Genomic DNA, 26,554 nt, shown 5'->3' with positions numbered 1-26,554 from the left:
GTTATTTCCTCTGATACCCACATACAGAAGCTTGGACAATGCTACTGATTGCATAGGAACGTACTTGTTCCTCACTCACACATGCTGTCGTTGTCTGTAGCCATGTGACTATATGTGAAACCATGAACTCAGGTTCGACATGGGTGATTTATTCACAACAAGATTCTCACTTCTCATTAGATTGTGCATCGGGGGCCACAAGTTTGACCAGATGGCGAACGGCTAACTGGCACGTGAAACTATATACAATCCGTCTCAAGCCCCATACGAGAGGGACCATGGGTTCACTACGCTAGAGCGAACACCACTGATGTTGGTATGTCTGAGGTTACTAACTTGGCAGCATATTGGGTCTTGCCTCCTTCGAATAGCTGCTGTGTTTAGATGAGCTTGTTGGCTTGTTGTGGCGGCGTAACGAATATTCTAACAATCAGTACCTTTGTGTTGTCCACGATATCCCGCTGCAAAACTGACAAACCCCTATCCGGCGCGCGGCAAGCCGAGTTCTCGAGCAACCGGGTTCCCTTGCCGTCGACTAATCCCGCTTACTCGACAACAGGCAACATTTCCTAGTCCACAGATATTAGGACCTGTCCAACACCACCAAGGTCCAACCATCTGTTCGCAACCCCTCTTCCCTGACTTCGCAAATTTGAGAAGGACGATTTTCCATCTCCGTCCGTTTCCCCTCTTTCTCTCGCCGACTGGGTCATTTTTTCATCAACAACCATCAACTAGATTCTGCCTTTCTAGCCATCGCTGCCATGTCGAGCTACGTTGAGGACGGCACACGAGTGGCCGCGGCCAACATCGCGTACGCGTTGGGCAACATCAGCGACCCGCACGACGACGTGCCTTCGGGTCATGAAGAGACTCGTTTCCGCGCTTCCGAGAGCCTTGACACGCGCGAGCCCGACAGCCCGCCGAGATTCAGCTGCGAGGTCCCCAAATGCCCCAGCCCTGACTACCACACCAAGGCCGGCCTCAATGCTCACCGGCAGAAGAGGTGCCACTTCTGGTGCGATCTCTGTAAGACGCACTTTTATGACGAGGACGCTTTGTTTCTTCACAACGGAACTGTAAGTTGAACTTCGTTCTCTCCCTCTTGTGGTCTGAAGATGCTCATAGCACCGTTTGACTTCAACCACGACTCCCCTCTCGTCTTCGTCTGGTGATCCATGAGATCTCTCGTCCGTTGTAAGGCCACGCAGTCCTCCCTCAGCTTCTGAACCCTCCACTCCTTCCCACTTTGTGGCATCTCATCTCCCAATATCAGAAGCTCAAATTTTCCACCCCTTGGTTGACGTTCCCCTGTTCAACATACAGGTGACACTGCTGGCCTCAACGCTCTTGACGTCCATATGTTTGCCAAATCCCATCTCAAGCAATCTTCTCTACCTCTCCCACCACGCACCGTACCTTACCCTACCTTCGAGCCAAATCACTTTTACTGCTGTCTCCTCGAGGCTGCCTACACCAACTTGACAATCTGTAGGTCCACAAACAGCCTCAACAGCTCGTCTGTCCCGGTTGTGGGGACGAATTCATCCGAGCGGGCGCCTTGATGCAACACGTTGAGCAACGCTCCTGCCCTCTCCTCCCTGAGATGCTCCATGAACGACGCAAGAAGGCGGTCGAGTTTGAAGAAGCTCTGAAGAAGAAGGATTCCGCCAACGCAGACTTTGTCCTGGCCGGTAAAATGAAGAATCTCAAGATGCAGAATTGGTACCCTGCAGGCGCTCAGCCGCTTGAGCAGAGGCCTGGTGACCTGCAGTCTGGTAACTATCCTGCTCTCGGCCAGGAGCTCAAGGACTTTCGGGCCGGTTACTCGAAACAGCCTGATCTGTTGACTGGGAATGTCCGTGTGAAGCCCAAGATCCCGCCTGTCAGAGAGGTTGAGAACAAGTGGAATACCCAGGAAAACCTCTTTCCTGGTGCAACTTCCTCCATCAGCCCTACGCCTAGTCAGCTTGCGGATTGTACCAAGGCGGCTCCTTCTGCTCGAGACATCGATCTTCACCAGCGCATTGATGATCCTAGCGAGCCTGGATTCAATGCTGCTGTCTTCTACGTTCCCCTGCTTGAACGCTTCAAGTGCCCACATGCTCCCCGGTGCAAGTACGTGATGTTCCTTCTCGCAGCCGCCGTTTCTCATGCAGATTCCTCTCGCTGACTCAACTCCAGTTCCAAGTTCAAGAACGCTCAAGGGTTGATCGCTCATCTTCAGTCGCCGGCTCACAAGCCTACTGTTCAATTCCAATGTCCGCATTGCCAGCGTATCTACAACTCAATGACCGCAGCTATGTCGCACGCCGAGCAGGCCAGCCGCATTTGCAACATCCGCGAAACGGACGAGTTCCGCAAATTCGTCAACCACGTCAGCGGCGGCATGCTTGATGGTCTGAACGCCAAGACGGACTGCCTTAAAGACGGCTCTCCGCGCTTCATTGTCCCCAAACCCTTCATGCAGGATCTCCCCTTCCCAACGCACATGAGAGAGAAGCAGATGGAAAGAGAGGCGAAGCTAGGTCGAGGTCGTATGGCCGAGTGGGACGACAAAGATGATCAAGAGGAACCGCACAAGACGCCGGCCCGTGGTGCCAATAATGCGTCACAGGGCTGGTAAGAGGTGGTCAAAGAAGAACTGTTCGGGAGGAACTCAGCCATATTCTTGTACTCCTCCCCAAATTGCACTTGTTCTCTATCTTGTCAGTCAAGAACGTATACTGCATTGGTTTTTGCTACCACTGAGGGCAGCCATTGCGTCTACCACTCATTCAAGGTGGCCCGAAAATGGTCGGCAGGTTTGATACATGAATCTCGACTGGCAAGCTCCCAATGCGGCTCGTAGATACTCTACTTCGAACGCATTGTCGACATGAGCCCAAAGTTTAGCATCTCCCTAGTCCTGCAAAGGAGGCACTGCAAAAATTTCGGTGTGCTTTTCATAGCATGGCTGCAGTCTCCTGTGTGTATGCATTTTGTGTCATACCCCTAGTGTCAAGGCCTCGCCGACCTGAGGCCAACAATGCACAATCAGTAGCCTGGACAACCCCATCACTATTCAAGGCGCCCCTTCTCCCGCCCCAAGTCGCCGACTCTCTTCTCCTTTCCTGCTTCGCTCTATATTTTTGATAGCCTGGTTTTCCTACATTTCCTAAGAAAACTGTCTAAAAGCCCTCGCCTTCGGGTGAGGGGGTACGATTCATTTTGTTGTTTTTGGAATCCATCGCTCCCACCCTGGCGAGAACACATCTTTTTCGTTGGGCTCTTGGGCGCCGCCCGAGACTCGAGGAGGAGGATTTATCTGTGCAGGGCAATATGGATGGCGAATGGGGGCTAGAGGTGCCCGGCAACCCGGACGGTGGTGCTCTGTCCGTTGTGTCTACGTTTGTGCCACGGCCTGGTAAGCTTCAAACAACGTGGCAAAGGGGTTGCTCGGTCCGTGACGCGAGCTCCCTGGACTGTTTCCAAGTTACCAGAACGGCGTTGCAAGGTACACGGTCCAGATGTGGTGGTAATGCTTGTGATCTCCATGGCGGTCTGCTGAGATACGCCTATCTTGAGATGCTGTGCGGGAGCATAAGCGCAACACACCCGGCGATCTCGAAAATACTGTCTACTGGAGCCGTGATAAAATTCTACAGATCAGAAGAAGTTTCAAACGCATCTTGTTTCCCTGGGATGGTGCGTCCTGCCAAAACTCCATTCGTACGTCTTCTCCGTTGCGCACCGTGTGTCTGGCTTTCTGATATGCGTAGCTATTTCGGTGACAAACCTCGAAGTAACTCAAAATAACCAGAGGAGATGGTCACCTCGGAGCTGGCCTACGTACAGACTTCATGCACACATAGCAAGCCTTGATAAGGTCACGACCGAACCCGAGTCCGGCCGGCGCATCAAGTGCCATGATGCAAACGTACGTAAGGTGACTTGGCGAGAGACTCGACGTGGTCTCATCATGGTAACCCGGCCCTATCATACGTAAACCTCGGGAGGGGCAAGAATCACGAGAGCCGAGAGACGGACGGGGAGGTAAATCCTCTTCTTCTTCTAATCCAGACGTGTTCTGTCAGACTATCTATCAGTCAAGTCCTGCCGGTATTGCTTGCACCCCAGCTAATGGCTAAGAAACGGGTTCATGCTCAGACGGAGCCATTGTCGACACGCTCAACCACGCGTCCCGATCACCCGAAGGGGCTCCCGGAAGACATGAGCTGGCTGAGTCGGATTACCAGAAATGTTTAGTGTCATCATGGCAAGAAAAGCACCTCATGTGCACAGTAGACGCTCCAACTGGATAAATAGACCTACCTAGGGCAAGGTGGTGTGGTGTTTGACCACACGGAAGAGATAGCGAGACAGTGTACGTGCCCATGTCCTCCCACGAACAGTGAGATCAATCATTCAAAAGGGTGCATCAGTTGGACTTGGCACGCAGCAATCGTTCAACAACAGCAGAAAAGGAAAAGAAAAGAAAAAGTATGTCCGATATTGCTTCAGGTCATCACCGCATCATGGGAAGCACACGCAAAAAAGGGGCCCTCGTGATGATGGTTTTAAACAACGGCTCGTAGGTCAATCTCGACACACACATCGGAGTCGTCAGCAGCGTAAGGTCAAATGGCAGGCTGGCGATGATTTGAGTTGGTGGTCTTGCATTTTGTTGAGAGAAGAAGAGAAGAGGACTGTAGCAGCCTCGAAATTTTCAGAGGTCAAATGGGCGGCGCGAGCTGGTGGATTTAGCCGGCCATTATCCGGTGCTCCAGTGGCTCCAGTGGCTCCAGTGCGGTGCGGCTCCGGTTCAGTGTGCAGTGTGCAGTGTTCAGTGTTCAGTGGCATCCAATGCGCGCAGGCGCGTGTCGGCCTCTGTCTGGGACCTCAAGGCTGACAGGCCCTTCCGGGTTGCAGACCCGTCATGGGCGCCTCTCTCCAGGCGGCTGGGTGGTCGCCAGAGCGCTAGACCGGTCGCGGGTTAACGGCTTTCCAGGCGCTGTGGCCCCTGTGGAGCCGCAGAGCAGCGTGGCCTGCAAGCTGGCAGGGAAAAAAAAAAAAAAAAAAATCAAGACGACGACGGGGCACTATCTGTGGTACAGCCAGCGGCCAGCAGGCGCCGCGGCGCGGATTGGACCAGTAACAGGGCGGCGTTGAAAAGTCGAGGTCCCCATCCCCGGCTGGCCGTCCACTCTGGGGCCTTGCCATGCCTTGCTCTTCGCTGCAAAGAACTTTGGTCCTTGACCCGACCTGACCTGACCCGACCTGGCTTGACCTCTGACCCCGAACCTGACCTTTGACCTACAGAATTCATCCCGATCCAAACACGTCCCTCCCACTCGCCAGTATTATTGAATGAAACACGACCCCCAACGCGCAACATACGACTCTACCCCCTCGTCCTACGAACCTCCATATCCAGCATCTCCCATTGTCCGCCGGGTCACCTCTTGCCCAGCTAGTATCCGCATACGTCCTCCAACTCGCACTTCCATCTCCATCGCCCCTCGCACGCCTCACCAGACCAGAGCTTCTCAACCGCCCACTGACATCACCACCACCGCCCCCCCTCGTCCAAACCCGCCTTTGTTGCTGTAGTCTAGACGCTGGTGGTAATGGACTCCAAGAACACGATCTGGAACCGTCGTCCCAAGTGAGTTGCACCCGCGGCCGAGCTCCCCGTCCCCGTCCCCCGCCTCCACACAGCTAACATGCCACCCGCCAGCGCCACCAACCTATCGTTGACTACAAGCACCCAAGAGTCCCCCTCCACCTCGACGAGGGACTTCTCGTCCCTCTCCCGCCGCAATGGCGCCACATCCTCCCACGGCCGCGCCAACCCCTTCTCCGCGACCACCCCCGGAGCTGGCGCCGGAGCTGGCCTCGCCTCCCCCATAGGCGCCGGCGGATCCAGCGCCTTCGGCTTGGGGTCCGGCGCCTTTGCCTCCTTCGGCTCCGCCAAGACCCCCAAGACTCCCGGCAACCCCTTCGAGATGGCCATGGGCTCCGTGGGAATGGGCGCCGGTAGCAAGACCCCGTCGGCCGAGAAGTCGCTGAAAGACGCGACCAAGCCGGCCGGTGGCAAACCGACACCCGGCGCGGCCGAATCGGCGGCGCTGGGTGACTCGGGCTCCTCACACATGCTTCAGGACAGCTGGGTCTTCTGGACGCGGCCCCCGATCAGCAAGGCCAACGGCTACATCGACTACGACAAGACGCTGCATCCCATGGCCCAGTGCTCCACCATCGAGGAGTTCTGGGTCGTCTACAAGCACCTGAAGCCCCCCTCACAGCTCCCCCTCGTCACCGACTACCATCTATTCAAGAAGGGGGTCCGGCCGATATGGGAGGACGACGAGAACAAGCGCGGTGGCAAGTGGGTGCTGCGTTTGAAGAAGGGCGTTGCCGACCGCTACTGGGAGGAGATCCTGATGGCCTGTGTGGGTGGGACGCTGTGCGAGGACAATGACGAGGTTAACGGCGCTGTGATCAGTGTACGCAACGGCGAGGACATTATCAGCATCTGGACCGCCTCTACGGGGGGCAAGGTTCTCAAGATCAGGTAGGTCGGCCCCTTCCTGTCTCGGCGACGGCCATGCGTACCACCACGCTGCTAACCTACTTACAAGAGAATCCATGAAGTCGTTGCTCAAGTGCCCGCCCGAGACCCGCTTCGAGTTCAAAACACACGACGAGAGCATGATCCAGCGGGCCACCATCGACGAGCAACGCCGAGAACGCGCGCAGAACAACCACCACGGCGACAACCAGGGAAACAAGCGCAACCAGCGCCAAAACCACAACACCAATACCACCACCAACGATAACCACCACGCACGACAGGAGGAGCAGCGGTCGTAGGGAGACTTTGTCCAGCCTCGTGATCCACACTATCTTTCAATCGGCCCGGGAGGAGGCTGAAAAGCAAAGGTTCGCAAGGACAGTGAACAGGCACGCTGCGGGCCCCTACGGGGCGTGGATAAACCAGGTGCCCGTCGCTTCCGAGGGACAGGAAAGCACCACTCCTTTGTGGTCACTGCCTATGACGGCGCGCACTGAGACCTCGGTCCGGCAGCAGACTGGGTGAAAACCCCGTGGCGAACCCAACCAACTCTGTGTATCTTTATCTGTAACACCAAGTCACTAGGGAAGGGGGAAAAGTATATCTCCGGAGCGGAAGGGGGGAAAGGCGGTCCATTTGAGGCCAGGCATAGTTCCACCCCGACAGCGGATGTGAAACCACCCGTTTTGGAGGTGGATGATCTTTTGCCCCAGAGTTAGCTAGCGAGGTTTGTGACATTGCGATAGCTTTTTTCTGCAATTGACAACTTCCTTGTGGACTATATACGCCATTGTGGTCTTTGAAAATGTTTCCTGAGCCGACTGTGTTCGTGAGAAGGTGTACGTTTCCTCGACACTTTCTTGGCTCCTACTACTGCGTACACGCACAAGGAAGCCGAATTGGTCGCACGTTTTCATCATCATAATATTCCCTGGGCAAAACGCTCTATCAAGGTATTTCGTGCACGACACAAACCGCAACACATGTTGTACTCCGTACGCCCCCACCCCTTGTCCGCCTGCGTCCCTGAGAAATCCCCTATTCCGTAACAAAGCAAAAACAAGAAGCACGTGTCTTGGCTCTTTTGTGTCTTCCCATACATGACCAATATTCTTTTCCATGAGACGACATCATTAAACGGCAGTGTTGTCAGCCTATCCGGCTCCCAACGTCTCTGCGCCCGCCGACAAAGTTGGGCCTTGAGCCAGTCACGTACCCCGATCTAGCTGGTTTGTTCCTCTAGAGCGACTTCGTGGTGTACATTCCATGGACACAACTCCACGACATAATGGTGGAGAGAGAGACAGAATCGCACAATGCAAGCCTCTCAAGCCAGGCATCATCGTCAACAACAACAAAAAACAAATGGCGTCTGGTTCCCGGAGGCCCCGGCGCACGCTCTACTCCTTGTTCAGCGCGTGCTCGGGGCGCAGCACCCAGCGCTTGGCGCTCTTCTTCTCCCCGGGGAACGCGGAGCGCTCGGCGACAAAGTCGAGCGTCGCCTTGACCTGGTTCTTGGTCGCGCCGTCGAAGCGCTTGGATAGCATGTCCACGATGCCCGCCTTGGTCAGGAAGTTGATGTCGGAGCTGACGACGGCCTTCTTGAAGTCCCGGAGGAGGTTCCTGGGCACCAGCGTGCTCCAGTCGGGCTGCGCCTGCGATGCTGCTGCTGCTGCCGCCGTCGCCGATGTGGATGTCGCTGGTGCCGAGCCGGGCGGCGGCGGCGGTGCCATGCCGGACTTGGCCGGCTTTGTGCCGGCCGTTAATTTGGACTGCGCACTGGTCGGCTCTACAGCGGCGACCTTGGGCTTCCAGTACTGTGTCGAGAAGGGATCAATGGAGTGGTGGGACTCGAGAGATTCTGCAGGGCGTTAGTCAAGAGTAGGGCGCGTGGTTGCGCGGATGTTCTTACCTAGCAGGAATTCCATGCGATATTTGTACACGGTTGCACAGTCCTCTCCGTTGGGTTTTTGCGACAGTCTCTTGCGGTTCTCATAGCAGACTCCGGTGCTGACGGGTTCCGTCTCACCCAAGAAGGCCGGGCGGGCAGCTGCGACGTCGTCTGCGTCGTCCAGAAAATCCGCCATCTCCTCCTCTCCTTCATTCTCTTCGTCCTCGACCTCTTCATCGTCCAGGTCTTCGCCTTCTTCCTCTTCCCACTCAGCCTCCGAGTCATAGTCGTAGTTGAGGGGAAGTAGTCGTCCAATCGGGCGTCTGGCCAGTCGTCGTAGCTTTTCACTCGGGGTCGCCGTGACGGTGCCCACGTACGGGGGTCGTACATCTTCGTAGAAATGCAGGATCTTGACGGGAATCGAGTTTAACTGATCTTGGACACCCTTGAACCGAACCTGCTGCGATTCCGTCCTCGAGGTGTTGTCCAGAGGATCTCCAAACATCTCGGCCATGACCTTTCTCACGGCCGGGTGTTCAATGCCACGTGGAGATGGGACACCGTTGAACTGAAAAACGGCAACGGGGTCGAATGGCCTAGGGGCAACATCGCTGCGCTCGCTGCGGAGATGTTCATCCAATATGCGTGACTTGGCAGCCTTTGTCTCGTCGTCCATCTGCAGCAGAGGCGGTGCCACGGTGACGTCCGACTTGATGAAGAAGGGCTGGAAGAGTTTCTCGTACGCTGATTTCTCCGGCTTGACGTCCTTGACCGAGGGGCTGAGACTTCGCGTCGCCGTGAATGCGGCCTTTGGGCGGATGGGGGAGCCATCCACAAGCTTGGAGGCGGGCTGCTTGTTGGGAGACACTTCTCCGAGCGCGGCTGGCTTCTTGAAGAAGCCAAAGATACTGGGCTGTGCTCTCTTCTTCTTCTCTTCCTCTTCCTTTTGCTTGCGAGCCTTCTCATCTTTCTCGGCCTGAGCTTTGGCCTTCTCTGCTGCCTTTTCGGCTGCCTTTGCTGCTTTGGCGGCGTCCTTCTCCTCCTTCTCCTTGGCCTTGGCGGCTTCCTTTTCCTCCTTTTCCTTGGCCTTGGCGGCTAGCTCTTCCTCCCTCTTGGCCTTCTTCTGTGCGCGCTCGCGGTCCTCCGCCTCTTTCTCTGCGGGGGTCTTCCGTTTCCGCTTAGCAGAGGCAGATGCGGAAGCCGAGGAAGAAGCCGGGGCGGAAGTGGGCATTGTGGCAGGCTGCGCAGATGTTGTCGGTGTGGAGGAAGGGTCTGCGGGTTTAGAGGCGTCGGCTGTCGGATGCGAAGGTGAATCTTTGTGACCCGGTGCCAGGGGAGAAGTCGAGGGTGTGAGGTCCATCTGCGTAGGAGAGGGCGAGTCTCTCAGTGAGCTGAGGTCGGAGTCTGAGCTCAAGCTTGGGCTGTTATCCCTCTCCCTTTTGACGTCGTGTTGTGTGACAGAGACAGATGGGATATCTAGAGTGGGTCAGAGTTAATTGCAAGAACTGGAAACCGGGTAGGTATTGTCTTCTTCTTCTTCTCTTGCTTGACTTACCTCGAAGTGAACCATTGATGGCTGAGGCTTCTTCCTCCTTGATGTCCAGGCCAGCTGCGGCGCCTTCGGCCTTGAAAGCGGGATCGGTGAACTGGTCGTGGCTTCTTCTTCGGAACGCAGCTTCTGATTCCTGGATGTTGGCTGACATCTCGAACAGAGGCATTGGAAGTCTTGCACGAGCGCGGCGGCCCTCGATCTCGAGCGTCCAATGCCTGGCCTCTCAACGAACCGGGTCACGTCGCTCAGCTTTATTACACGAGTGATGGGGGTCGCGTATGCTCAAGTCGATGATAAGTCCCGGGAGCAGGAGGGGGACGGGAAAAACAAACAGAGAAGCAGTCAAACGAGGCCAAAATCACGATTGCGTCGCGTGGGGAAAGGCAATGGTTACATCTGAACGAGGTGTTGGGGCTTGATCACGGCGGTCACGTTATGGGTAACTTGGTGGGAGCAGGGTCGAGAGACGAGAAAGACGGCCAAAGACGCGAATTCCACGCGTCAAAGTCGAAAGGTCGCGTTCCGGCCGCAAGTGGCCAGTGCGTCTCTTGGGGGGGTAATTGTTAATTGATGGCCAAAAGGGGGTCTTGGGGGTTCAAGGGGTCCTCCTCCAAAAACGTCAATTGGCTAGTTCAGCCCAGGCAGGCCCCCACTTGTACGATCCCTAACCCGACTTGTAAGTCAAGTCAACTCAACTTATCTCAAGCAGTTACACGCACGACATGCACCCAGCTCAACGGCACTCGGTCTCATCCCTACGCATTCGCCCAGCGATCCCCGCTACTTCAATTTCTTGGACCAACCCAGCAAGTCTTTGAAAAGGGACTTGAGACGAGGACGTGCACGGGACCGCGGGCTTGACATGTCGTGACCGAGGGGCTGATTGTACATGATACTCGTCATTTTCCTTCTATTAGGGTAGAGATCAGTCTTACCCTATGTACTCTCAGCAAAGCTGCCGTTATGTAGCATTTTATCTTGCTTGCTATTGAAATCTCAAACTAAGCCACCTTTTCTGTCTAGTTCCATCATCCTGGCGCGGCTGTTGTATTGGTTGAAGATATCCAAATGTGCTCATGACAGCCCATGTATAGGTAATGCTGACGTTTGGCCACATTCTCGCATATAAGTTGATCATCTATATCTCAGAGAAAAGCTTCCGGTTGACCCTAGGTCCCCTTTCCCCCAAAACAGACAAGGGTAGCAGAGGTCGAGAAAGAATGCTGTACCCGAGGTTTCTTTAAATCACGCCTTCTCAACCTAGATACTGCCAAGGAGAACGACAATTGCACCACTTGCACTGATTACTCTACAGAAATCACTGTAGAGGAGAAGTTGTCAATGATCACAGCCTGCAAGGCACTAAATTGCGAGTTGCATGTATCAACAAGCCAGTCGTTGGGTTCATGTCACTCATTTACTCGTAGGAGGGCGGGCGGCACTACCCTACCATCACCTCTGACACTTGCGTCCCTTCCTGAAAGAACAAAAATTGTCTCGCACCAGCGATACGTCTGAAGAGAGTCCCCACTAAGGGGTTTGACTGGGGACATTATCTGGCTACTTAACGCGCTGTAAAGTCGTAACACCTATCACTTTGGTTTACGCTGCTTTATTAACCAAGAGTTTTCTCGCTTTTGGATGTTCCAACCTATTGCGCTTTGCAGGACCGGGGTCAACGACTGGTATTTCTGCACAGTGACTCTGCTCAATGGCAAGTGGCCAGGCACTCTGGGAGCCGGTGACCCTCACTTAATCAAACCAAGAAACATGCGGTGCCTACTTTTTGCACAATGTCAGGTGAATTATGCCTCAGCAGAGGACAGTAAGCTGAAATCATGCCTTCGACCGAATTTAGGACTCGTCATCAGCCATCTGTCGGTTGGCTCAAGGACATTGCCTGGATCCTTGTTTCAGTAAGATGCAATTTCTTCAGTAGATCCTGCAGGGCGGGATCTGCCTAACCATAGTCTACGACCTCAGACACGGCCACAATACGTGTATGGTGCTGCAGGCTGAAGCAGCATGATTTCACATTCATATTATTGTTGTCTGTGCTGCCTGGGCGTCCTTGCACAGACACGTCTCAGTTATGCCAGTTTTGAGGGTGAGATGGGAAATTAGAGTTGCCGGTGAGGCAACAATGTTTGAAGAACCCCTTGATACTTGTTCAAACATCAAACCAGGCTTGACAAGGACACCTGAAAAATGCACAAGGAGTATCTCCATTTTCGCTTTAGCTAACCACAAACAGATAAGGAGCAGGGCACCGATGTGTTCTGGCCGTCAGTCTTCTCAGGCATAGCCACGGGGCTAAAGCTGCACTTGTCCTTTGGTGCGGCAGGTCATGTCCTGTTCGGTGTTCATCTCTCAGGAGCGCTGTATGCTATTGAGTCGAGCCATATTTCTCGAGTTCCGCATGGTCGATAAGTATGTCAGCTGTCGCAAGCCTCCGTGAGTTACCCAAACCTCGACATTGATTCATCATCTGCAATGATGACATAACACACCTGCATAACCTTTTTTGAACTAGGCCCGACAGATCCGAGGCCCTTCATTTTCGATGCCTCAGTCGCAAAGCACGAGCGAGGCCAGCGGTCCGGAGATGTATTAGTCACACACCGACCGCCAGTACCGGGGCCTGCCGGGGGCTGCTCGCTTAAGCATCCAAACCAAGGAAAAGGCAGACAGACTCAGTCAGGCCCTTGTCCGACCCAATTCCCCATACTTCCCCAACGAACGTTCGCGCCGTCATCTTATTAACATGCAGCCACTAGCCTAGTCTATAGTTTAGCCGCATAAGCCTCTTTGCGTTACGTGTATGTAACGCGCGCCCTTATATGCCTATAGGACTCAACAGAAATGGCAGCCTAGCCGCGAGGTACGCAACCAGGCCTAAGCCCACAGGCAGCAACGCCAGAATACAACGCAGCGGCCTGCGAATAACTTGGCTCTTTGCTATCTGACATCGACAGGGTCGAGTACCCATAACGATTCGCAACAATTGTTGTCGTCACCTAAGGTCCTTCGTGTCAATATGCTGCTTTATTCGGACTCTCCGACATGTCATGCACGCCCTTCTGCTTGGATTCGGTGTGAGTTGCTGCGTTGTAGTGCAGGAGACCCATGCACGCATTTAGTCAGGTTCTGACGGAATGACATCTATTCGTCGTTATCGTCTACACGCTGTTGCTTCTATCTGAGTTGGAGACGTAGAGTAGTGAGGAAATGCAGTAAGGGGAACAGGCAACTATTTCTACAGGAGATGGGGGTATCCAAGCGCTGAAACATCTCACGCACACATACAGTTCGCCAAAATCAAAGGAATTTCAGCCCTAAACACGCCGAGTCTTAACTCCATTGCACGCCGTATTCCAGCCAACCAAACGGCCCAAACCACCAAGGTACCGCCAAGCTTCTCATGCCATATTCACCGAAGCTAAGAGAAGTGGGAAGAAAATGGGAGTGGCCGATCTATAGAGACAATCCGACTGTAGCCATGGCGTCTTGTGGTCCTGCTACGGGCGTGGTCTTGCCACTGAAACTCATGAGTGGGAGCCACTGCCTGTGTTGTCGTAATCTGGGTAATAGTAGGTGTTGTCGTCAAAGAAGTCACCACCACTGTTGCTGCCGTGACTGCCGTGGCTGTAGCTACCATAACTGTAACTCCGGTGGGTATCGTATCCGCCGTACTGCCCGTAGACCTGGCTGCTGGCATCGCGGGCGTGCTCATCACGGCCGCTGCCTCGTCTACTCTCGCTTTCGTGGCCGCGAGCCACCACATGCCGCATGCTGAAGGACCCCCACGGGAGGCCTGAGCATTCTTCCTCTTGCAGGTAGTCGTCGGAGCTGGCGACTTGGTAGGAGCTGCCTGCGAGTTCTTGGTTCCGCGAGTCGCGCTCGGTCTTTTCCTTGTGCTCCTTGGCCTTCTCGCCTGTGATGACGGGGTTAGTCCTGGATGCAAAACAGGATCCTCGTGTGTTCACGATGGACCAAAGATGGAACGCGTACGGAATTTGCGTTGAGCTAGACGGTTCTGGATCCGCCTTCTCTCCTCTGGTTCTGAGACCTCGGCCCAGTTGTCTGACTTGGACGACTTGGACTTAGATGATGAATGCCTCTTAGAGCTAGAGTCGTGATGTTTCGACGAAGAAGGCATCTCGATTTCTTCACTCTCTGGGCCAAACCTAACTGTTGTTTGTCGAGATGTCCTGATCCTAGGTGAAATAGGAGGTGAATTGATAGGAGTGGTTGAATGTAAATGGTCACCACGACGTGCCTGTCTATATTCTATTCGAGCTGCGGGCTCTCCTCTTGTACTTCTTCGTATTGTTTCTTGGGAAGATGCCGATTCTGAGGAATCTTTTCGGGCTGCAGTCATCGATCTTATACACAGATGGCCCAAGTACTAGAAACGGCCAACTTGCGTATATATATAGCGGCGATGCGGCTGAAAGAAACGGATAGACACTCCGTTCAGTTTGAGTACCATTCAACCTTGGTGGCTGATTCACGGTTCCCAATCTGGGTATGACTAGTGAGTTCAGGATGTACAAGGGTATTATACACGAAAGTCAAGAAAAAATTATGAAAGGGCCGTCGACCATTGGATCATTGCTGACTGACTACTGACGAGGAGGCTTCCTGAACATACATCCAAAGGTCCTCTCCAGCATATATAGACACCTGAGGAAATACGGTTCAGGCAAGAGTAGTCGATCACTGAATGGACTTGCTGTTGCTATGAGTGATAAACATAACGGGAAATAGCCGGGTCCCATGACTGAAACTGAAAAACAAGATGAGATGGCCAGGACCCTGACACTGGAACTTGCGGCTGCATTGGTGGAGTGGAGGGAGTTCGTCAATAGTCCCCTGTGTAAGGCATCCTCCAATTACCAGGGGCAGCTTATCCCAATCGGGCACTATGCCACGAAGCCCCGTTAGGCGGAACTTTAGGCGAACGCTGGCTGGGCACGCTGGGGACCCTCAGAGTACGCGAAGTACGATGCAAAGCACTTTTAGCTCAGCGCACTGCGGTATCCAAAGCAGCGGCATCCCAGTAAATGGTTATGCACAACTGGGACGCTCCAGCCGACGGGAAGGAGCCGGTCTGTCATTGATCTACAGGCACTAAAAAGTCTCAGAGAGCCACCTGGCTGCACAACAGGCATCAAACCCGAGATAAACGAGCGCCGTGCTATTCCGTGCTGGGAACAGGATGGAGCAGGCGGCCACCGGAAATAGAACTTTTGTCGGGGGTATACGAAATTCTGCCCCGAGCTGTGATTGATCAATGGGGAACGAGACGTCTACAATTGGGAAACGGGCTCTCGATGATGTGTTCAGTAGAGAGTCTCGTGGACAAGTGACCCGACGTTGAAATTGACTATTCTGGCAGACGGCAATTTGTCGGGGCGTACCATTGTCTAGCAAGGCATCAGGGGTTAGCGGCATTTTCGGTGCCTGGCTCTGGTTCGCTGCAGGGCGACTCATTTCTCTCACCTGACCCCGATGATTCATACAGCGGAGCGTGAATCCTGGATGTGTCTCTCTGTAGGATCCCTACTTCAACCGACAGTTCTCGAAAAGTGATTATATCCGCGAAAGATTAATCTCGTGTCTTGCATCAATATAGCTGGTCTACTGACGTTGACGGGCCTTGCTCACCTTGCTGATGACGACTGCCATGCGGTGCGAGCAATTGTGACTCTGCACGAGTGACTGTGTCAAACCCCCATCCGGTCTGATCCCTAACCAAGGACTAGACCGTACTCGGGTAGGCCTGCCGAAGACGCCGTTGTGGTTCAGCTCGGAGCTATCGCTAACCCAAAGAGGTTCTGTTGTTAGCATTGACACATGCCGATGCTTCAAGGATGAAATGGTAACGGTTCACTCGAGAATCTCTACCGGAACCATGAGAGGTATGGATTTACATCAAAAGATCCTCCCAGCGACCAGCCTTCACGATGCTGGGAAACGGGGATTGGCTGTGGTTGGGTGGCCAGGCAGGGGTGTGGTGCATGGAATCCCACAGTAGCGGTTGAAGCTAGATTTAAGCTCAAGCTATTATTGGAATGCCCCACCAAGTGGACGTGTATCGATGGGCAGGTAAAGGGACCTCGAGCTGTGATGAAGGAGCCGAGGCCATCCAGCTTCTCAACAACATCACCATCCGCTTGAGCTGATTGGAAAACCAGGACAGACCGCTCTCCTGCGTGGCGTCTCGAGATTTCAAGGCCTGTAACGTCACTCACAGTTGAGTGGCCCCCAAGTGCTTCGCTCCCATGGTCAAGAAGCGGCTGAAATCTGGGGCCCCCCGTCACTGGTCTCGCCGCTGGTCTGGTTACTGGTCAGCCCCTCAGAATTGAGACAGTTCCAAGGCATACATAATGCCAAGAAGGAGCAACGGTCACTATTTTGGGACTGGTAGGGCTGGCTGCATCCTGATCTGCAAATCATAGGGTGAAGAACGGGCCCCAATCGTCCACCAAGGTCGACTAACGGCTTGACCGCAGAACATAGTTGATGTATCCTTGTATTCTATGTATGAGTGAACGGGCGGGAAATTGCCTTTTCTTCTCCTCTCTTGGAGATCATGGCGTGGCAACAAATATTTCCGATATGCCACTTCTTCCATGAAGGTATCTATTATAAGCTCGCAGATTTTCAACTGCCACCCCGGGACTCTACATCATTGGACGTGCCATGCCAGAGCCCATGTCGATTTCAAGAGCTGGCAAAGTCGTTAAGATTGAGAAAATCCTAGAAATATGCCTGCAGGTCGACTGCTCGAGGTGGCCTAGACCATGGACACAGATCTTACTTAGCCAGTTCTGGGAGGCAAGCACAAGCTGCATGCACTAGAACTTTTGCAGCCACCGAGCCGAGAGACCCCAAGAACCTGTGAACCTGCAATCGGATTTGGATGAGCCCCGTACCGCCCGAGCTTCTGCCTCGTGGCACCTGCATGATTCGGCTCTCAGCCTTAAGGTAGAGGCTGTGGAACGTAACAGGTGTAAATGCTGCACGGGAACCAATAAGCATAGTGCTGACAACTGCTACCACGCACACGAAGTAGACTGGGTGAAATGCGGCCACTAGTTGTCGGACCGCGCATGTACCAGCCACAATGACCCAATAGTAGTCGGGCAACCTTCGTGGGCCCTAGTATCAATAGAGGGACGCTGCGCCTCAACGCCATACACAGACAAGAGGCCAAAGTGCTACTGGATGGTGTTCTCGGTTGATAGCACAGGAGTCATGTGTCTGTTTGAGGGCAGGTCTTCTCCGTGTGTTTCTGCATGGTTACTCTTGAGCCTTTGAGTCATGGACAGCATGTAGACCATGAGGATAAGGGCGCGAGATGACCCTGTTTCCATTCCTGGTCGAAGCTTGACTCTCTTGTTTCCTATTCAGGTTGGCCAGACCGGAAATACGGACGGACCAGGGGCCGGAAGTTTTCAATTTCCGAGGTTCATGGGTACAGTAGCCGGCAATATTGAAGAGCTTCTGTGAATGTAAACGGCATCGACAATATGCTTGATGTTAACGTAGTAGTTGATTCAACATCGGGTGGCCACGCGGCTGTCAAAGAGAGGGGTGAAAATTGGTTTCCTCTCCCGTGAGAAACGGTAGGTGCTCAAGTTGGGTATACGAATGACAGGGGTTCAATCTCGTTGCTTCATGTACGGGCCACCCTTTTTGGTCAGTGGGTTTGATTAAAATAGCACGCGCGGGGTGATAGTGCCTGGATCAACGTCTCCAGGAGCCTGGAGTCGACCAACTGCTGGCTGGGGAAAGGCCACGAAAAGTCAACAACGAGATTGTACTCTCCTTCGCAAGGAAATGCGGCCCGGTATCGCCATCTGTGATTCTGGCTCTAGTCTAGGTGGTTGATCAAGCTTATCTTGAGGTGCACATATTTGTTACGTACCGGTACTGGGATATACCGAGTCGTGATAGGGAACAGTCATGGGGCGTTCGACCTCGCCGGACCGTCCTTTTCATGACTGGATGAGTAATCTCTCATAGCCGTGGTGTGGTCCCAAACCCAAGGACTCGGGAGTTGCAATCTGTAACGGGTGTGCAGGAGGCTGTCAGCCCTACTGGTTCCGAGAGTGGGTAGGCAAGTGCCGATAGAAATGGCTGCCTGGCAGCCAAGCAATGGTTTTTGGAATAACACACTTAGACTTTTGGGCACACCTGTGCCGAAACGGAAATATTACCCGTTGCAGAGCGATGTCAAAATCTTAAAAGGCGCTCAGTAAGCATCGAACCAGTCGCGGCTTAGCGTAAGAGGCAGAGGCGTTCTGCGTTCATTATTCGACCTGTCTCTGCCCGTTATGAAAATCAAGACTAGGAAGAAATATCTGCTCTGGCGTGCCCGGCGAGAGCAAATATTCGAGACATAATGGTTCAAGCCACTAAAGGGCTTTTGTATATTCATTCGTATTCTGAGTGTCATGCGGCGTTAAGTCGTCTCACATGACACTACAATCCATGCCATACATAGCCCTCTCGACGTTGCGCTTCACTTGGTACCAATCCGCCCTTCGCTGGGCGTATTCATAGACCTCTTCGGCCCTGAAGACACCGCCGAACCGATCTCCGTCTGCAATGACAGTAGCCATCTCCTTTGCATGTTTCGCGTCGATTAGGTAGATTTGACTCAGCTCCCGGAGAGCCTTGAAATACGCCAGGAGATCTTGGTTTCTCAGGGTGCGGATATAATCGAAGTACAAGTTCATGTCAGCAATTAGTTTTATGGCTCCCTCCGTGCTGATGCGTTGCCGCTTCAAGTGTTTGCATATGGCTGTAAATAAGCGGAGCCCAACCTCGCCATTGAAAACGTCGAGCATGGTCTTTTCGGTACTACCAATGAGCATGTTCGTATGGGATGAGACAAGATCCTTGATCCGTTTCGCAGTCTGCGAGGGCCCGATGTCAAAGTCCTGGGAGGCTCCTTTTTCCTCTGATGGCGGAGGTGGATTGTAGTCGGTCGGCAGTTGTGTAGTGGCGCAGAGATATTCTACTTCGTCCATGAGCACGTCAATACCTTTGTTGAGACCCGCTGCAACGCTCTCATCCAGCATCTGTTCGAATTTTTTCTTGGCGAGACCTGCAGGATCGAGAAAGTCGTTCCGATCTGCGATCTTTGGTGCCGCTAGCTGCTGTTCGTAAAAGACATCAATCATCTGTGAGATGAGATCTCCCACATTGACGAGCTCGATGAAAGTAACCAGTGGCGCGACCCCCGTTTGGCTGTGGTCGCTAACCTCCCTAGGGTTGTACAGAGACAGGTGGTCAACGGCTTTGACAAAGCCTTCCTTCACATGGATGTGACCGAGAGTTTTCAACAGGGAAATGAAAATAGCCTCACACTGCTCTCGTGCCTCCCCACCAGCTTGTCCGCCGAGCCGCACAAACATAGCGACTCGACCCAGACTCGTCTTGGCCTGTGCCACTAAATCGAGAGCTACCTCGATGCTGCAGAGGGTTTTAATACCTTCCAATCTGCTTGCCATGAGCGCTGCCTTTGCTTTCAGCTCGTCGGTTGGCGCTTCTGATGGAAGAGGGCTCTCTTTCCTCTCCAGCGGGTTTCCGAGGCCAGGCGTATGCGGTCGGGAGGTAGAGGGTGTTGGTACTCCATTTGGCTGGAGACTCATTCTATTAGTTGCTGGCGTTGCAGCAGGCTTCGCTGCAGCACCGCCGAAAGGCAGCACCGTCACGGGCATCATGACGACTTTCTTGAAAGAACTCAAGAAGTCATTCTTGTCTGCCCTCCGATTGAAGTTGCTCATATAGAATGACTCGGCAGTCAGATCCTGCTCAGACAGGCGCTGAGCCCAGTTTGTGACCTCTCGCTCCGCATGCTGTGTGAAGAAGTCCAGTTCATCCTGCAAGTACAAATCTAGATGCTGCTCAAAAACATGCAGGGCGATCAGTCTTGCATGCTCTTCTAGCTCCTCTGCAGAGCCTGATGGCGGATGTAAGGATCGCGCAAAGGCAAGACATTGCTCAAAGAGCCCAGAGACAGCCTTCAGGTATGAGGCCTTGTTCCGTCTGTGTAACTCATCAAGGAGCGAGGTGACATAATCCGTAATGACATCTTCTTGCAGCTTGTCCAGAAGCGCCCAGAAGACTGTTGCTGCATTGGGGAAAATCCGGGCTATAACCGAGGACTGCTCGTTTGCCTTCTTAGCCAGTGTTTCAAAAAACATACGCGAGGGCTCAAGGGTAATATTTTCCCACGAAGCTTGGTTGACGCAATCCGTAGAGTTGGCCAAGACATCGCGATCGTCCAACAAGGGGTGTTTTGAGATGAACAGGTCCATTGCCGCGCTCCCGCCATTCAGAGCATGCAGAACATGAGCATACTTTTTCATTCGCCCGTCGACGTCCCAGAACTCATAGCCTTGCTCGAATTCGCGCAACACGGCCGTTTCGAACACGCTTGCCATAGTTGACAGCTTTTCTTCTCTTTGCGCCCATCCTTGAGCCCAATCACTCTTGGAAAAGGTGAACAAGTTGTTCAACATTCGAGCCTGTTGGTCCGGATCCCGAAATACTCGGAACACAACAGGATCGACATGACTCTTTGCCTCCACCAAGTCAAAGTAGAAGGGGGCCAGAGCTCCATATACCTTGCCATACTCAGGCCGTGCATGACCACGTATGCTCTTGACGGTCTTCAAAACATCTAAAAGGGTTTCGGGGTCTTCGTAAGGCGACTTGGACTGGGACGAGTTCAAGGTAAGCGTTTCGAAGCCGTCCACCCTTACTTCTGGAGCTTGTGGGCTTTGTTGCACAGGCTTCTGCTGCCGCTCCTCTTCCAGCGCAGCATCAAATATGGTGGTGTTTGTCACTCTCGGAGTGATTGGACTTGGACCGCTGCTCGCTGCTCCACGCTCGGCCGCCTCACGTTTGCGCTTCATTGCATCTTCGAATCTTTGCCTCGCCTCGGCTTCGTTCCAAACTCCCATGCTTTGCAGTCGCGGTACCCATCTCGTATCGTCGTAGACCATTTCGCGCATGCGTCGTGAGGTTCTCGCGAAGCGAATAAGATCGGAAACCGGCAGGTAGTCCAAGATAGTTGCGATGATCTCTATTCACACAATCAGCAACCGGATTTAGCCGCGAGACCTGGAGAGATGTCTACGTACCGGCCGGTAGGACAGGCTTCGAGTCGAGCATCGTCGTTGCCTGCAGCACACTCAAGATGCCGCCTCTCGGAGCCATGGCGTGGCCAGGTTGCGGAGCTCGTTTGAAGTTGGACATGGCGAGAGAAAGCTGTCCCCCGAGGGACTGACGAATTGGCGGTCCCCAGTTCAAGCGCTGCTCATGAGGGTGTCGGCACTTCAACGGGATGCGGCGTGTTCGCAACAGTTCTGACCGGGCGCCGTTGATCGCGCAGCGTCGTTAGTTAAGCTTAAGGTAGGTGGTCTCGGCTGAGCCGCCGCCGCTGCCGTCACACCCATAGCTCGGGGGATTATCTCCAAACAAAGAGCGGCCCACTGAAGCTCAGGGGCACCCAGGCAGACGCTGTCTCGCCAGCTGCACGCAGGTGGAAACCCGGCACTGTTCCAAGGTTACAGTTCGCACCACTTGGCTACCTGGGTACTTGTTACGGTACGTAACTTACCTTATTAAGTACCTGACCTAGGTACATAGATAGGTAGGTAGGTAGGGGGAGCTGATGGCTGTTCGAATGAACCCTGGAACTACCACAATAGGCCCCCTAAACAAGCTTTTCCCCAGATTCAGGGCATCCAAACGGGGCTAACGGCCCACCTCTTCTAGGGAGGTCTTCGTCCGATACCTAGGTAGATGGCACCACCAATTCCACCACACACCGCACGTGCAAACATCGTCAATATTATGAGTAATGGCAACGCGCTCCTCGGTTGTTCCGTCTTCCCTGGCTGAGACCTGACCTCTGCGGATCCGGTGGGCGATGTCGCCCGGGCCGGAAATGCAACGTGTCTCACTCTGGCCAGGCGGCGTGTCTTAGGAACGAGACCAGCGCCTGTCGTAGTTCGTGGCTGGGCCTCTCACAATGCCAGATATACGGCAAGGGCTATTGCTTTCAGAGGGCTTGTCAGGTGCCACCTGACGTGCCAAGATGCAAGAGATTCAGCTGGGAAGTGCAGGTTGAGAAGCATTCAAAAAAGGGAGCAGCGGCTGATGTTGTTCTTGAGCGCACCATGGCTGGGAGGCAAGACTCGCCTCATTCGAATCATCAGCCTCCCTTTTCTTCTTCCCATTCCTCGTCACACTGGCGGCCCCTACCTAGGTACAGCTGAAGTGACATGACATCCCCAAAATGCGCCCGCCTGTTAATATCTATTCACCCTCCTCGGCCACTTACTCTTAGATTCTTACAATTTTCATCCATATCTGCAGCAGCTAGATCCCATGTTCGCTCTCTTTTGCCTCATGTCCGCTCATTCTGTTTTGTGCAAGCATGCCTCAACCGCTCCTGCCAATATCGGCTTCGTCTGAGAAACAAGTTGAGAGACGCGCTGGCCTTTCTCGGCATCCGGCGTTTTATGTTGGGTGGGACAGTCCTTCGCAACGTAGTGTGTCTTTCCGCTGACCACGATCGCCTCTGCAGGAGTTGGATATTCTTCTCTAACCTAACAATTCTCTTTAACAAATGGTTGATCGATGATGCTGGTTTCAGTATGTTTTGCTTTAAAGAGTACAATACAAATCCGCTACAGCACTGACTAATTCTGTATTCCAGGATACCGTGAGTGTCTAGGTTACAACGTACAAATGACCTGGAAATGCTGAGTAGCGCATTCTAGCCGTTATTCTGACTTTCTGGCACATGATATTTGCTACGCTCGCGACACAGCTGCTCGCCAAGACAACAAGACTGCTTGATGGTCGGCATAATGTCAAGATGACCAAGAAGCTGTACACGCGCGCAGTTGTGCCAATCGGCCTATTGTACAGCGGGAGCTTGGTCTGCAGCAACCTTGTCTACCTTTACCTGAGTGTTGCATTTATTCAGATGTTGAAGGTGAGCAACGGGTCTTTTCTCTCCTCTATAAGGCTATGCTGACTATACTGACTACTTAATGGAGGCCGCGTCACCGTTCTCTACTCTTGTGGTGGCTTGGCTATGGGGTCAGGAGAATCCGACCACATTGGTTGTCTGCAAGATCCTTATGATTGTTTTTGGCGTTCTGGTGGCTAGCGCTGGAGAAATCCATTTCTCATGGCTGGGCTTTTTCTTCCAGCTCGGTGGCCTGGCTTTTGAGTCGATCCGCGTTGTCATGATCCAGGCGCTTATGTCGAGTGCCGGCATGAACATGGATCCTCTCGTCAGCCTCTACTACTTCGCACCCGTCTGTGCTGTTATGAACCTATTCGTTGCATGGGCTGCGGAGTGGCAGTCTTTCCAGTGGACTGATATTGCGAAGACGGGGGCAACAATGCTGTTCCTCAACGCCTTAATAGCGTTCCTACTAAATATCTCGAGCGTTATGTTGGTGAGTCGCTTGTCTCGTTACGCCCACCCTTGAAGATAAGACACTGACCATGTAGATTGGCAAAACCTCTGGTCTCATCCTCCATCTAACAGGGGTCCTCAAAAACATATTGCTCGTAGTCGCATCGGTCCTCATATGGGGTACTGCCATCTCACCCATTCAAGTCTTTGGTTATGGAATAGCTCTGATCGCCTTTGTCTTCTATCGATCGAGTCTGGAAGAGCTCAAGGCTGCAGTCGCAAATTTCCCCCTTCTGCGACGGATAATTTCCAGGTCATACATCTACGAAAAATACCCGTCATCCCTTCTCTGGCGTAGAGCACTGTTTGCGATATTGTCTCTTTCAGGGTTGTGGATGCTCTTCGCTTGCATCCATAGAGAGGACACACTCTACGGGTCAGCCAGGTCCACGATCGCGCACGCCGAACGATTATCATTAGGTTGGCGGGCAAGACCCGGTTCAAGGTCATGATGACGCAAATACGTTAGATTTTATCTGAAATTCACGAGACAGTCCCGTCAAGCGCCAGCGGCAATAGTGCTCAACAGTCAATGCATAAAACCACAGGATATTTTAATTGGATCTTCGCGAGTACAAGACTTTGATTAGGCGACCGGGAGGTCTCTTCCACTCCATGATACGTACGAGCGCTGCCCGTTCTGCCTCATGAATACTCACATCTTTGGGCTTTACTAATTGCTCACAGACGTGTGTCCTGTCCTCGTGCACGATCAGCCTAACGATGTAAACACTGTCTCCTAGCCTCTAGTCCAATGCTCTCATGGGTAACGCAGTCGTCGAGTATTGGAACACAAGCTGCTTGGAGATGAACTAGGTCACGAGGCCTCATGGAACGAAGAGTGGCGCTGTCCATACTGCCTATACCCCCCCGCTTGGAAAATGTGTGACAGGGAGAATGCCGAGACAAGAGGTTACCAAAGATCGCCGACTACTCTTGGAAGCAGGAAGCTACATGTCTTTCACAAGCTATCTAGGCGGGAGTGATTGAAAGCCATCGGAGAAGACTTATGGGCTGGAAGTTGGAACCTGTGGGGACTATGATATAACCTTTTATTCAAAGCTGGCTGTCTAATGTCGCCAGCACTGTGACAGGCGACGTTGAGGTCCGAGAGCTCAGAGAGAATACAGAATTATCATTGATAGCACCGACCTGCAGTCACCAGTGGCCCCAATCTCAGTTCGGTCCGCCGCCCAAAACCTCATTGCCATGGTGTTCGAAGGTGAGGCGGTAGGTGCCGCAGTTGCCGTTCATGTTGGCACAGTCCCCGGCAACCCCGTCCTGGCCGACTTTGACACAGTCATTGAGGAGCGTGCCAGACAGCTGGCCAACAATTGTATCGGAAGTTGTGTTGAGGCCCTTGGACGCTCCGTTCTTGGCGCACAGTCGGGACATGCAGGTTCCCTGGAACCAGACCATGCATAGTCCGTTGGGAACAGTGAGGACCTGATTCAGCCCGTTAATCCTATCGATCACCTTCTGGCAGTCGTCAGCCGAGATGGAGTTGGTCTATCTATCGTTAGTGTTCATTATGATGGGGAGGGAAATCGTCATTTGCGTTGCGCACCTGTCTATTGTAGCAAGTGTAGTATCCTCTCTTTCCCACCCGGTGATATTCCTCTCTAGGCCCGAGGTTCTCGTCCAGGTATGGCGTGAAGATGGGCTGACCAAGCGCGTGGTCGTTGGCATCCTCGAAGACCTGTACGTCCATGTGGTTTTGGATATGGGCACCACGCGTGAGGCCGATGGCGACCATGGCCGCGGTGATTGTAGAGACAGTGGCGATTTGCATGGCAACCAGGCCGAACGACTGGACGAAATGTCTTGATTAGAGTTGACCGAGAGGCAAAGTGACATAGGAATTAACTGACCAAAGTAGAGGAGATATTTCGATGGGTTGAGTACACACTTTCGAACACTTTTTCTCACCCGAAAATTATTAGCAATATCATTGGATCGAGATAGTAGCACATATGATCGCAAGTTTGTACGGCCAAGTAACCTGGCAAGAATCACCTCCTTGGTTGAACAAACGACGAAACCACCGTTTCCTAGATGGCTCCGGGGGCAAATGGGCTCGCCTGCGTCGCCTTATTGCAGCAAAGATGACCCGCATGTTTGCTTACACGCGATAACACAGATGAATTCTTTACTCCCAGATTTTGTCGCTGGCGACCATGTAATCACTGTGCTCAACAATTTCGCTGATTTGCGTTCCATAATTGTTTCCCCAGCTCTTTCCACGCACTTCAACAAGGGCTGTCACTACATACATATCGCCATGGTTCAGAGTGAGTGCAGCAAGCATCCTTATCTCTCGGAACCACCTGTCGAAGGCTTCAACTAACGAGATCACGCGGGCAAACTGTCAATTTAAGTAGATATTTGCAGCTTGGCCATCACACAAACTCGCTTATTCGGGCTTTTGCAGCTCGTGCAGCGTGATCGGATGTATTATGGTGTTGATGTGGAACCTCGATGATTGTGTCGGTCACACATTTGCGGCAGTGTCTTCGGCGGATCCAGCTGGACACGACTTCATACTCCAGAAGAGCAGTGTGCGCGGAGACACGTGACTACGATAGGCTATAAGCGGTATCACTGATGGAGGTGCGGATACTGCGTGAGTTATGTAACGTGCTCGTCTTTTGGGTCAGTTCCGGCTCGCTTAGTGGATGGTATTACTATGTATACTGCAGCTCCGTCGGTTCTCGCCAAGGGTGGATCGCTCCCCCCCATGGAACTCGGAGGGTGGTACATTAACCTATAAGCGAAGTGAGCGTGTCTAGACCTACGGAGGCGGCTCTACCACCGTGAAAAGTGCATGGTCTGATTGTGGTGCTGCGGAGGACAACTTGGCAAAGCTTGTGCATGTGAGCAACACTTGACGATTGCCGATGACTTACAACATTGAACAACTTGGTGTCAAGTCGGCTCGTGGATTAAGCTTCACAGGCCACGCCCCAAGTTATCCTTAGCCCGCGGAGTTTGCCCCCTTTCCTGGTTAGACACGAGATCAAGATCATTGGCGTG

At 53.2% G+C, this 26,554-nt stretch overlaps 7 protein-coding genes across 7 annotated transcripts; 3 read left to right on the top strand and 4 right to left on the bottom strand.

The window, feature by feature from the left end:
- Window positions 1-764: 764 nt before the first annotated feature.
- On the top strand, window positions 765-2,626 carry JN550_009400 (uncharacterized protein; the record flags this gene model as incomplete). The annotated part of the gene is made up of 3 exons (XM_049321468.1): window positions 765-1,079; window positions 1,496-2,118; window positions 2,185-2,626. 3 exons carry the CDS (start codon window positions 765-767, stop codon window positions 2,624-2,626), a joined length of 1,380 nt encoding a protein of 459 aa, XP_049168555.1.
- A 3,079-nt stretch (window positions 2,627-5,705) lies between these two features.
- Window positions 5,706-6,855, top strand: JN550_009399 (uncharacterized protein; the record flags this gene model as incomplete). The annotated part of the gene is made up of 2 exons (XM_049321467.1): window positions 5,706-6,556; window positions 6,624-6,855. The coding sequence occupies 2 exons, from the start codon at window positions 5,706-5,708 to the stop codon at window positions 6,853-6,855; spliced, it is 1,083 nt and encodes a 360-aa protein (XP_049168554.1).
- A 1,101-nt stretch (window positions 6,856-7,956) lies between these two features.
- Window positions 7,957-10,150, bottom strand: JN550_009398 (uncharacterized protein; the record flags this gene model as incomplete). Its single annotated transcript, XM_049321466.1, has 3 exons — window positions 7,957-8,417; window positions 8,469-9,923; window positions 10,003-10,150. The coding sequence occupies 3 exons, from the start codon at window positions 10,148-10,150 to the stop codon at window positions 7,957-7,959; spliced, it is 2,064 nt and encodes a 687-aa protein (XP_049168553.1).
- A 3,394-nt stretch (window positions 10,151-13,544) lies between these two features.
- On the bottom strand, window positions 13,545-14,158 carry JN550_009397 (uncharacterized protein; the record flags this gene model as incomplete). The annotated part of the gene is made up of 2 exons (XM_049321465.1): window positions 13,545-13,933; window positions 14,011-14,158. The coding sequence occupies 2 exons, from the start codon at window positions 14,156-14,158 to the stop codon at window positions 13,545-13,547; spliced, it is 537 nt and encodes a 178-aa protein (XP_049168552.1).
- A 4,324-nt stretch (window positions 14,159-18,482) lies between these two features.
- Window positions 18,483-21,279, bottom strand: JN550_009396 (uncharacterized protein; the record flags this gene model as incomplete). Its single annotated transcript, XM_049321464.1, has 2 exons — window positions 18,483-21,106; window positions 21,165-21,279. The coding sequence occupies 2 exons, from the start codon at window positions 21,277-21,279 to the stop codon at window positions 18,483-18,485; spliced, it is 2,739 nt and encodes a 912-aa protein (XP_049168551.1).
- Window positions 21,280-22,465: 1,186 nt separating this feature from the next.
- On the top strand, window positions 22,466-23,534 carry JN550_009395 (uncharacterized protein; the record flags this gene model as incomplete). The annotated part of the gene is made up of 5 exons (XM_049321463.1): window positions 22,466-22,557; window positions 22,616-22,683; window positions 22,748-22,753; window positions 22,812-23,029; window positions 23,094-23,534. The coding sequence occupies 5 exons, from the start codon at window positions 22,466-22,468 to the stop codon at window positions 23,532-23,534; spliced, it is 825 nt and encodes a 274-aa protein (XP_049168550.1).
- Window positions 23,535-24,697: 1,163 nt separating this feature from the next.
- On the bottom strand, window positions 24,698-25,313 carry JN550_009394 (uncharacterized protein; the record flags this gene model as incomplete). Its single annotated transcript, XM_049321462.1, has 2 exons — window positions 24,698-25,030; window positions 25,089-25,313. 2 exons carry the CDS (start codon window positions 25,311-25,313, stop codon window positions 24,698-24,700), a joined length of 558 nt encoding a protein of 185 aa, XP_049168549.1.
- Between the last annotated feature and the right edge of the window lie 1,241 nt (window positions 25,314-26,554).

Source organism: Neoarthrinium moseri (genome assembly GCF_022829205.1).
Source record: "Neoarthrinium moseri strain CBS 164.80 chromosome Unknown scaffold43_Wmoseri_CBS_16480, whole genome shotgun sequence".
NCBI classification, from domain to species: domain Eukaryota; kingdom Fungi; phylum Ascomycota; class Sordariomycetes; order Amphisphaeriales; family Apiosporaceae; genus Neoarthrinium; species Neoarthrinium moseri.
The sequence above is the reverse complement of the archived record's forward strand: the minus strand, read 5'-3'. Positions and strand labels throughout refer to the sequence as shown.